Below are 11,975 nucleotides of genomic sequence, written 5' to 3'. Positions count from 1 at the left end.
ATCGGCAGGGATGGTCTGCACGTACACTCCGTGTACAACTTCAGACCTTTACACTTGGAAGAACGATGTGCTTGAATTCCCAGTGCTTACTCTCAGGATGGAACTTTTTAACTAAACTCAGTGCCATAATGATCCCTGCCCTTAACTGTGTGGCCATGAAGGCGCCTCAGGATGAAACTTACACCTTACAGGCAGCTTCAAAGACCTCAACATAAAAAGAAATTCTGGTCAAGATTAAAAAAAAAAAAAGGTAACTCCAGAGGTCTGGTCCCAGGGCAGACCTGGAAAGGCAAAAACCACCACTCTAATACAAGTACGACTGTGGTGGGCAGGGGCATCTGTCCCCCATCTAAAACTCTAAGACAACAAGTGAAGAAGAGAATCCAAACAGTGGTACCAGCCTTCTTAAAATACCAGTTTACCCGGCATTGTCATTTACTATATAATACTCCCATCTTACTGGGGCAGAAACCAGGCACTAATAAATACCGGTTGGTCTAGGACTTGTGAAATGGAGGGTCCTTATGGCTTTGATTAAATTTAGTTTTAAATCCTAGCTCTAGAAATCTTATCACTCTTTCTTTATATTCCCTCCCAGAGACCTAGCCTTTCCCCAGATAACCAGCAACCCTGGAGGCAGCGGAAGACAGAAACCTGGACCTGACTAATGGTCACACAGTCTAGACCTCTGGCAGATTGAAGATAACATCCTTACTGATATTACTGACGCAGTAACTGACCCAAGTTATGTTCCAGTTTCTGAGCCCTAAGGTAAAATGAACTCCTGGCTACTTTTTCATGAGACTGGACAGAGGAGTGCCAGAAAAATCTTCAGGACTTAAAGAAATGATGTATCACCCTTTCCTCGCATCCAACAAATCAGCCCCCATCATTAACCCACGGTATCTTGTGTGAGGTTGTCCTATATACTCTGTAACCTCCATGCCACAAAGAACTCAAGTCTTTAGAGCATTAGCTTCTCATCTCTGTATTGGCCAATTCAGTATTAAATTATTATTTTTTCCTATACTGCAAACTCCTGCATTCTTTGGGCCAGTATGTGCAGGCAGATGGACCCAAAGGAAAACATTGGCGTACTGATAAGAAAATTGACAAAATTCAACCTCATAAGTCTTCAAATGAATAATAGAAGAGTCATACTAAGAGAAAGTGAAGAACAATTAAATGATTGTTTAAGTCAGTGATTCTCAACAGCAGGAGTGTTAGTGAGTAAGGTATTAATGAACTTCCCCACCAGGAACTTGTCACAATATTTAGAACAAGTTTTAGTACAAGCTCTTATTGGTCCAAATATACTTATCGGGTGCATCTCCCCCACTGAAAGCTGTTTTCTCTAGGACATTTTAACAGACACATACAGCATTGTAACCCAACCTACCGTTCATTTATCAGCTGTACATAATGACTTATAAATTCATATGTAGCTACAGATAACATCCTGTTTGCTTAAAGGATTCTAGGAGCTAAGCTCAAAGGAAGCAGTTTCACTCTGGGAGATTTGCTTACCTTTGACATAAAACTAGGATTAGGATGACGGAAACCAGGCCATTGCTCAACCGGCTCAGAAATGGTTATCGAAGCAGACCGTGCTGACCGTGCGCAAAGCAGAGGGTGCGCACAGCGGACGGCGCGCACGGCACCCTCAACGGAGCGCCCACCACTGCCTCCTGCCGCCCTCCTGTTTCCTTTGTTCTGCCTTCTCTTTCCTGGCTCATAAAAGCCCCCACCTGCACTGAGATGTTAAGATGGCCTTTGCAACCTCAGTCTGCCATCTTCTCAGGCTGCAGGCTCTTGAACAAACTGACTTTCCTTGCACCGGCCCTTGCCTCTCAACTCCTGGCTTTACGGGTAGCAGGCAGCCAAATCTGGGCTCAGCATCGGAATGCCAACTTCAGGAGAAAAGGTTGAAGATAATTATACTAAATGTGTCAGTTACTGAGGTATTACTACCTCATCTATGCCAAACTTCTGGTTTGGCTTACCAGTATTGTATATTTATATTTCATTATTGTCTATTGGAAACATAAATCGTTCCATATTATGTAGGAAAGTACTTCACTCTGGATTGTTTTAACTAGTGTGAAGGCAAGTAAAGAGACTAGGGTGAATATACCTCCATGGTTTGCTTCAATATAATGTGGTTAAAACCTTAAAAATGGTTTTTAAAACTATTACTATATTATGTTAAGAATAGAGCATTTAGAATTCTTTAAAAATACCTAAAAGCTGAAGGGGCTAAGAAAATGATTTGGTACTACAATTTGTGAAGAGGATATTTCTCACAGAACATGGAAAATGGGATGTCCTTCATCACCTTCAGGAAGGGCTATAGTATGATGGGAGCCCCTAAGCTGTTGCCATGGACATGGGCCTCAGTTGAGACTGATGTGTATGTCGTACTCCTTAGGAAGGGTTAGATGTGCAACTCAGGGGAAAAGTGCAAGAAGACAACCAACCTCCTATAATCACATAGCAGTCCTTTTTTCCTTTGCCAATGAAAAAGTAACAGATTCAATCTGGACAGAAATGAGTAAGGTCAAGTCACCAGCACTGTGCTGTGTGGCTTAAGTCTTGGCCAGCTGGGGAGCTTCTAGAGGTCAGAAACTAGTCCCAGGAGGCATATGAGTGTGAGGCATCTGGTGTAGGTTGAGGAGTAACAACTTATTTCACACAACTGTGAGAGGGTGATAGTTAGAAGACGTTCGGAAAAGACAGTCTTGAGAAGAAGTCTTCCAGACCAGCCCCGAACTGACTTGACCCAAGCAAAGCTCAGGCAAGGAGGGTGGCTTATTTAAAACTGGGAGGATTAAATGAAATTCTAAAGTGTATACGAAACATAATTCCCCCAACAAAGTATCTCTCAAACATGAAAGGCAGATATAAACACTGCAAGAAAGCAACAGAGAGAAAACCAAGTTAATGCTGCTATCAAACCAAGATAATTGTTTTAAATAACTTTTAAACAATGTATAAAGAGAGAGACTGTCACATCCATGACACAAGAACAAGTTTCTATGAAACAAACCACCAAAAAAAGTTCAAATCTCTTGAAAATAAAAAATATGGCAAAATATTTAACAGAGAGGCTGGAAGTTAAAGCTAAGGAAATTTCCCAAAATATTTCTTTGAAAGAAAGAGAGAAAGGAGGGGCGAGAGAGATAAGAAAATTTATGATCAATCTGTGAAGTTCTACATGCAAAAAAAGAAGTTCCAGAAAATGAGAAAAAATTAAAAATAATATAGACCTTCTTCAGCTAATGCTTTTACACTGTCTCATTAACATATGGATATTGCCTATTTTTGACTTAAAGAAAGGCTATAAACTAGAAAGAGCCATTTTACATCGTCTCCACCTTCATAAAAATAATATGACAGGAATTTTTGAAGTATAGACAGGTTTCTAATATTTGTTGAGGAAACAATTTGAGAACTGAGAATACCAGCCCACATTCCCACTGGTGAGCATCTCAGAGGGACGTTATTCTGGTGCCAGTGATGACTTGCTCTTCAGAAGAGATGGGCAGATCTCTGGGAGAGAACAGACTGAATGGCCCTCAGTGGACTCTGACTTATCCGGATCCTTGTCTTGTGGACATTCCTGTCTGTTCTGGAGGCTCAAAGGCTGTCATCCCACGCTCTTGTCCAAATTCCACGTCCTGTTTTTGTTTTTTTGTTTTTTTCTGGCATGACTCACTCCTGAAATTGAACAAATACTTACTGAGAAATTACTGGGATTATGACCTTGCTTGTATCGGGTAGTCTGGCTATATTCCACATTCTCTCTACATCACAAGCCCCTTCTCTCTTTAGAGAGCAGAAACCCAGGTCTGTGTGTCTTTCCCTTGTTCTCATGCCCAGTTGTGTTCCTGTGTCCCTACCCTGCTTGTCCCTTCCCTCACTGTCCTGATGACCAGACTCCTTAGGTTCTTTTCTGTCCTTTGTCCTAGTGGGCCTCAGAGAGTTTGAATTTCTTAAAGCTTGGGTAAAGTAGTTTTGGAATGCAAATACATATTTATTATTGGCTTTCAGAACAACTTTAGAAGTGAGAATATTCTCCTCTCCTGCAAACATGCTTATGAAAACTTCTCTCAAGGATAATTCGAAGTATTAGATCTCCTAGAAACATAGTGCTTACCTGTGGTAATCACTTAGCTCTTCTCAGCTGAGTAAAGAATGACACATAGTGATAAAGATAATAAATTCTGCAATAAATGGTCCTACCATTAATTTTTTCTATATTCAAAGTTTAAAAGAAAAACTAGGGCTGCATCATCCCATGTAGTACTGTGATGTAAGGACTCATCTATGAATCATATATGAATCATTATCATGCTTTTAGTGATTATTTTACTGACTATTATTCTCTCAAACTTTGCATAAACATGTGTTGCTGTTTAATGGAACGATAAATACATTATTTAAATTTTTTGTGGATAAGTGAAAAAAACAAAAAATATTTAGTCAACACTTAGTGGCTTTTTGTTTGCGTCCCATTATTAAAATGTGATTTAACTTTAGGAAGCAAATAATCATTCCTCTTCTGGTAACTGAATCCATACCCTTAAAGAATCCCACGTATGTATTGAGAATTTTACTCTAAAGAACTAAATAGGTGTTACCAATACTACTTTCTTAGTCATCTTAGCACATCTGTGAAAAAAAAGTGGTATTATTCTTGTTCTACAGATGGGAAAACATGGAAAGATATTAAGTGGCAAGTTTAAGGTTATTCAGCCAGCCACGGACCTGGGAAGAGAACATGAGTATCCTGAGCCTGAGAAATACTTTATCCACTGCCTCAGTTCCCACTGGAGGAAAAGGCACAGGCAGCATCAGTTCAGATACTAAACACGTTTTACTGGCCTCCAAATACTGACAGTTGTATTTCGGAGCTATCCAAAAGGCAGATCTTTGCTTTAAAAGGACCCGAGGGCAAAAGTTTGGCACAAATGTTACAAAGTCTTCAATATGATTTGTTTTACTATCCGAAGATATATTTATCTTGAGAAATAGGCCTTCTGACTCTTAAGTAATACAAAGGCTGCTGTTACCCCATAAATACCCGTGTTCCTCATGTAGAAGGGAGATTTCTTGAATATCATGGAATCATTTTTCTCCGATGCAGCTGATCTTGGCACAGGACTCATGAAACCAACTAGGGAAATTGGACTCAGGGAACAAATACTCACAAAGCTGTTGGAGAAATGATGAAAGCGAGGTTCACAGGAGAAAGACCCCAAGTAAAAGGAGCTTTAGTCCTGTCTGGCTATCACTCATTTATGAGATAATTCTAAAAATGAATGGGTGTTTCTATATGAGTTTAATACACTAAAACTGAATATTTTCCTATGAATATTTTCCTATTCTCAGATTTGTTTTTATGCATCTTATAAAGCCACCAAATTTTTATTAGTCGTGCCTGTCTGTAGATTATTTACTCAGCCATTACTATCTGCATTAGTTACTTTGTGTTGTTCTGTAAAATTTGAGCTTCCAAATGAAACTCTGATTAAAGACTCTAGGTTGTTTTTTTCTAGAGGGATGTTGTGGTATTTTTAATGCAGACAGAACTGGTGGGGGGTGTGAGAGGGGCATTTACTGAGATTCCTGACTACTCTGCTCTAAATCCTCAATGGAAATAAGCACATTTAATACAGATCCATGCTAAGCTCCTACTGTAGTCCACTTGTGTCTATCAAGGCCTCCTAAGAAATACTGGCATATTCTCCACATTTGACAACAAGGAAAAAAACCATTGGAAATGTTCAGAAATTCACCCTTGATTCATAGTTGACCATATGTACTTCAAGTTACTTACCTGTTTATATTTTCCATGAAAACACTGAATTTATTTTCAAACACTAAAAGATAGAGAAGGGAAGGAAAAAAGTAAATAACATCTCCAAGCAAGAGTGGATTTAAAAAGAGAGCCAGGCTTTTCTTCTAGTATCGGAACCGACCATGACTTCTCTGGTTGAGTACCAGATACATGGCTGGCTTGGGTTTTGACAGTCAGGTTGTACGAAAGATACGGATCTTGAAAATTCCAGAATCACACTACACATAGCGAGATGACCGCACTGAGAAAGGAACGTGAAAACTGAGAGAGCAGCAGCAAGAAAAGCAGGGTCGTCTCCGGTCCCACACACAGAGTTGTCCTCCTTTTCTGCTGCTTTGCTTCCTGAGGTTTTGGTTACCTGTGGTCAACCATGGTCCACAAATAGTAAGTGGGAAATTCTAGAAATAAACAATTCCTAAGTTTTTAACTGTGACCTATTCTGAATACCATGATGAAATCTTCAGCATCCCCACTATATCCTGCCTGGGACCTGACTCAGGAGCACGTCCAGGCTGCGTATGCCCCTGCCCTGTAGTCACTTGGGAGCCAGATGGGTCATCAGAGAGAGATCACATTCACACAGGTTTTATTATAGCATATTGTTATAACTGTTCTACTTTATTAGTTATTATTGTTAATCTCTTACTGTGCCTAACTTATAAGCTGAACTTTACAACGGGTGTGTATGTGTAGGAAAGTGTAATATATATAGGGTTTGGTACTATCCAAGGTTTCAGGCATCCGTGAGGGTCTCAGAACACATCCCCAACAGATAAGGGGGAGGGATTGCTTTACTTTGAAGAACAAAGTGAGATAAATGGTGGACAAATCCTTAACATCATTAAATTTTCCTATTCTTTCTCTTAAATCTCCCTCTCCTTCCATATACAGTTGATCCTTGAACAAACTTGGGTGTTAGGGGCATGGCCACTGCATAGTCCCAGAATCCATATGTCACTTTTGAGTCTACAGTTGGCCCCTTGGATCTACAGTTCAACCAACCATGGATCCAGAAAAGTATTTCCCATCCAGTAGGGAATCCATGGTTGGGAAAGTGTGGTTTGGAATGCAAAAATATTATTTCCAATCTACAGCTGAATTCACAGATGTGGAAATCTGCAAACATGCAGGACCAATGGACTGTATTTAATAAAAAAATACTCATTTGTAAGTACACCTGTTCAGTTTAAACATGTGTTGTTCAAGAATCAACTGTTGTTGAATTTTTTAAAGTTAAAAGGTACTCCCTAGACTCACATAAAGAGACTAAAAGACGCTACACTGAGAGTTGTGTAACATTGTGGACCCCAACTTGCCAGCTGGTAGCCCTGTGTACCTCTTTAAGCCTTGGTGTTCCTGTACAATGAAGGGTTTGCATAGACTATTTTTCAGTTTCATTTAGAAAATTTCACAACTTTGTGAAAGGTATGTTACCCGGGGACCCTGAAATTTAATTAAATCAGTCTATGTGTGGAAAAACTTGCAAAGTGAGGGATACTTCCTAAGGGAGAAAAGGACAACCCTAGCTTGTCCTGGAGGATGGGAGAGAAGAATAAAGAGTAGAAGACAGTCTTCACTCAATATTCGGAAAGCATACTTAGCTGGGTGTCAGAAGTAAAGACAAGTCGGTCTCTGCTTTGGAGCTGTGTGGGGGGCGGTGGGAGGTGGGTGCTGCTGCAGACAGACTACTACTGTCTGGCATTTGTTTCCAAAGTTAAGATCCTTTTATGCAAATGCTCGTCTGATGTATATATACACTTAGCATGTCCTGTTTGAGAAAATTTACCAGAACCAAAAATTATTATGAGTTTACTTTGTAATCAATGTGTTTGCTTTGTAATGAATATAAGTGAATTGTCATGGCATTATGTACATATGAAAACTGGCAGTGTGCAGAAGACATCATTTACTCAGAACAATGCTTGGTGCACATACTCATTTGTAGAACTTCTGTAGTAAAATTAGCAGCAATTCACGGGTAAGAAATCAAGGGATTAGACTGACTTTCTGTGTATAAGTCCAGTCTTAATTTTTGTTATTTTTCTTGCCTCCCCCCTGCTTCATTCACCATGTGGTTGTTTCTCTGGGTCACTGTCAAACGCCTTGCAGTCCTGGAGTCCTCAGACTGGAGATGGATGCCTTGAGCAGAGGCTGAAAATCTGAGTTTGCTCACCATTTGCCCAGAGAAATGAATGGCTTCATTAGATTATTCTAAGTATGGTACAATGGAGGTAAAGCTGTGTAGGGTGCCAAAGTCAACACCAGGTCTACTTTTTAAAAAAGATTTTATTTATTTACCTTTAGAGGGTAAGGGAAGGAGAGAGGGAGAGAAATATCAGTGTATGGTTGCTTCTCATGCGTCCCCTGCTGGGAACTGGCCTGCAACCCAGGCATGTGCCCTGACTGGGAATCGAACTGCAACACTCTTGTTTGCAGGCCCGCGCTCAATCCACTGAGCTACACCAGCCAGGGCCCCAAGTCTACTTTTATTAACACCAAATGAATGCACTAAGTCTCCAGTAACATGATTTTAAACTAGGCTATTCCTTCCTCTGATACAGGTTGATTAGCAAAATTTGGCTGACCATGTGATAAGGTTAAGCTCATGCAAGATCCCAAAGCAATTCACAAGCACTGAAGGGTGAGAGGAATACAACTGGGACAACCACCCCACCCCCAAAAAGAAATGCTCACTGTACTTACCTGTATGAACAAAAACAATTGGAATCAGCGAATTAGTTCACTTACAGGCGTTCCGAAGTGAATTTTGAAGTTACAAGAGTTTAATTTGTTAGAGGCATGATGTTCAAGATGTTCAAAGCTTCAAGCACAGTCCCAGCAAGTTATAGTTATTCATGCTGGAAGCTAGCTGTTCTACCTTTACATGAATGAGAATGGCAATAAATATCAATGGTTACTGCTGGGAGTGGTGAGGATGGCAAGGCCTCAGGTCCAGGATCACAGCTGAATCTGAGGCGTGGAGATGAGGTCTACAGATCCTACTTTGTAGGATCTATAGCATTATCCCCATATTGTGACTGAATGTTTTATTATTATGCATGGCTCCTTAAAAATGAAACTTATAAATATCCTATTGCAAAGACAACTTTAATGCCAATTAGCACTAGTGTGACCATAATGCCTAGCAAAAGAAGGAAGAGAAAGAAAAAGAACAAGTGGAGCTTTTGGTCTTTAAATTAATTAACATGACCTTCCTTATTCTTTTGAGAAGCTAGGAAAAATTTTTGAGTTTCATTAAGAAGTGGCCTACAATATTGTTTTAATTGAAACTGAATAACATCCTCGGGAATATTAAATTTTAAAAGCCTAACCAGCAAATAGCATATTATTAAAAGCTGCATCACTTATGTCAAATAAATTAGTACTTGATTTTTAGAGATTCATTATTAAGTTCTTAAGTGATCAGTATCCTGAAATTCAAATTCAAGTAACGTTAATATTTCAGTTACAGAAAGCAGAAGATTTGGTCATAAATTGCAACGAAGTTAAACGACCTCCAAAGTATTCAAACACTTCGATTAAACCAACGTTCTTATTTACCTGTAAAACCTGGAAAAACAGGTCCTAGAAAGTTTTATTACCTCGCTAAGTTAATAGCTGCCTTACCCTTCCATCCATTCCACAAGTTTTTGACCTCAACTTGTAAAGTCTCTCACTTTTTGTGGTCAAGTTCATGCCTTAAAAGGAGAAAGTAAAAGTCCTTTGCTTGGTGCGAACTCTGCATCATTCTATTAGTCTTTAGATAATCCTATTCTCACTCCAAATTCTGACTTTTAGGTTGTTTCTCCCTTTCTTTTTTCTTTTCTCGTTTGTATTGAGGATAGTATAGGGAAGAGGTCAAAGCCTCTGAAACTGTTTGCCAAAAATATGAACTGAACACTAACGAGCAAAAAATATAAAACAGGAGGTTTCCAATAAAGTGACATGCACTCTCAAACTCTCAGAGGGAACAAACAAAATAAGACCACAGGAACTTAGACTGTTCCGGCATAGCCGCAAAGGTGGGAGAGGTGCAAGCGCCTAGGGAAGCCGCGGCCTCCGCCCTGATCACCGGCAGGTGGCTCGTGGCAAGCGCCTCGGACAACAATGGCCAGAATGGGCTTTGCCTGAGTCGCCAGTTCGTGGTGTCTGCCCCGGCCTAGAAAAATTATCTAGCTCCAAAGAATGACAAAACAGAAACAGAAGCGTGCATTACGCTACCCAAGAGGCATCCCCCGCCCCTTCGGCCCCCCGCCCAGCACCCTCATTTCTAATCTCTCACCGATTCCTCCTTATGGTCCAAAGAGGAACCTGTCACCAATCAAGTTCCCGAGCAAGTTATTTCCCACAGCCCCTCCACCTGCTGGGGCGGTGTTCTGCGCACCCCAGGCTTCCCTCCGGCAACAACCCCCACCCATGGGCTGCAGCAAAAACGGGGCGCTCCGGCAGGGCGGGGGCGGGCGGCTGCGGTGGATCCGGCCGGCTACAGCCGCAGCTTGGTGGCCTCCGATTGGCCACAACGCGGGCGGGGAGGCACGGCTGGGGAGGGAGGCGGGGGCGAGCGGCGGCGGCAGCGGCGGGCGGGGATAGGAGAGGGGAGAGGGCCGCGCAGCCGGGCAGCGCGTGCGGCTTGAGCGGGGATAGCGCGGTGGCGGCGGTGGCCTGGTCGCACTAGCGGGTGCAGAGCGGAGTGCGCGGCGGCGCCAGGGAGTGGGGCGGCGCGCGCATTAAGCGGCGCAGGGCGAGGACCAGCGCGCAGGCGGCAGGTTCGGCAGCGCAGGCAGCTTCGCGGGACGGACCCTTGGTGGTAGTGGTCAAGCCGTCCTCCAGTTTCACCTCCGGGCGGTGAACAATCTTCAACTCGCCCGGGGGACCGGAAAGGGGAGCGCAGAAGCGGCCCTCAGCCCCCACGCAGACGAGACGCCAGGCGGCGGGACTGCTACCCTTTGTAGGCGCAGCGCGCAGGACACCGAGTGCCCTCCCTGCGGCGCTCTCCTGGGAGTCTTAGTCGTGGCGAGCGGACTTGGAGAGGGTACCCGGAGGGGCGAGAAAAAAAAACACAAGCCCGAAACCTCGCGTTGCGGAGCTCTGCTCCACTTCCACCTCCGCATCCTACACCGGCCAAGGTCCCCGCTGCTGCCGCCTGCATCCCTCCCGGCTTCCGCTGCGCTTTGGGCCACACCAGAATCGCCTGCGCTGCCTCCGCGGCCGCCTACTGACACACACACCCTCATACGCACTCCCGCCTTCTCCTCCGCCCCCTCCTCAGCCCCTTGATCTCTCGGTCTGTTTTATTACTCCTGGTGCGAGTCCCGCGGACTCCGTGGCCCGCTATTTGTCATCAGCTCGCTCTCCATTGGCGGGGAGAAGAGAGCAGCGGAGAAGGGGGTGGGGTGGGGAGGAGAAGGGAAGGGGGTGGAAACTGCCTGGAGCCTTCTCTCCGCGCTGCTGTTGGTGCTGCCGCTGCTGCTGCCGCCGCCTCCGGCTCCTTGCTCGGCCCCTCTCCGCCTCCATGTGCCGGATAGTGGGAGCGCCGCAGACCCTGCTGCCGCTGCTGGCGGCCCTGCTTCAGGTACGCGGCGGTCCCTCGGGCGGGCCGCGAGTTGGGTGGGGTGAGCCGGGAGGCACCGGGTCCCTTTGTTCCCCGCGCTGCTGCGGGGCCGGGCTGCGCACCCGGGAAGGGAGGTGCGGCACCGCGCGGCCGGGAGCTGCGCAGACTGGAGGCTCTGGCAGGGCGCAGGGTCAGGACTGCTGGGGCCAGCTAGTCTCTCGCGCCTCCCCTGGCAGGTCACGAAGAGGCGATCGAAGGCCCCTTCTGGTCCTCCGTTGGGGTTGGGCGAGTTCGCGGGGCTGACCCTAGGCAGAAGGGTGAGGTAAGATAGCAGTCCGGTTTTGCAGTTTTTCACCCCTCGAATTCCACTTTTCCATTTTTTTGTTTATTTATTTCTGCAGGGATGAGTCTCGACTTTGCAGTAGCAATGCTCACTCCGGTGTCTTAGTTACGGGACTTGCCTCCACCCCACCCCACCCCGCCCTGGCACCCGCGCGCCTCCGGGTGCCCTAAGTCTCCACTGTCCTATTGTTTTTATCCCAGCCCAGAATTGCTTCCTATTCT

General features: G+C 44.2%; 1 protein-coding gene and 1 long non-coding RNA gene across 2 annotated transcripts in view; one reads left to right on the top strand and one right to left on the bottom strand.

Moving 5' to 3' along the window:
* Window positions 1-2,804: 2,804 nt before the first annotated feature.
* On the bottom strand, window positions 2,805-10,392 carry LOC119036171 (uncharacterized). The gene is made up of 3 exons (XR_005079937.2): window positions 10,143-10,392; window positions 5,840-5,882; window positions 2,805-3,717 (listed from the first exon to the last, which is right to left on the bottom strand). It is a non-coding gene; the product is annotated as an uncharacterized LOC119036171 (long non-coding RNA).
* Window positions 10,393-10,468: 76 nt separating this feature from the next.
* Window positions 10,469-11,975, top strand: part of CDH2 (cadherin 2) — a 208,059-nt gene continuing 206,552 nt past the window's right edge. The window contains exon 1 of the mRNA XM_037127843.2: window positions 10,469-11,432. Within this exon, the coding sequence (XP_036983738.2) occupies window positions 11,373-11,432 (60 nt within the window). The 5' untranslated portion in view covers window positions 10,469-11,372. The remainder of the gene's footprint in view (window positions 11,433-11,975) is intronic.

The sequence above is a fragment of the Artibeus jamaicensis genome, unplaced genomic scaffold (assembly GCF_021234435.1).
Source record: "Artibeus jamaicensis isolate MK-2021 breed Jamaican fruit bat unplaced genomic scaffold, CSHL_Jam_final contig_354, whole genome shotgun sequence".
Lineage (NCBI taxonomy): Eukaryota > Metazoa > Chordata > Mammalia > Chiroptera > Phyllostomidae > Artibeus > Artibeus jamaicensis.
Note: the sequence above shows the minus strand (reverse complement) of the source record. Positions and strands in the feature narration are given on the sequence as shown.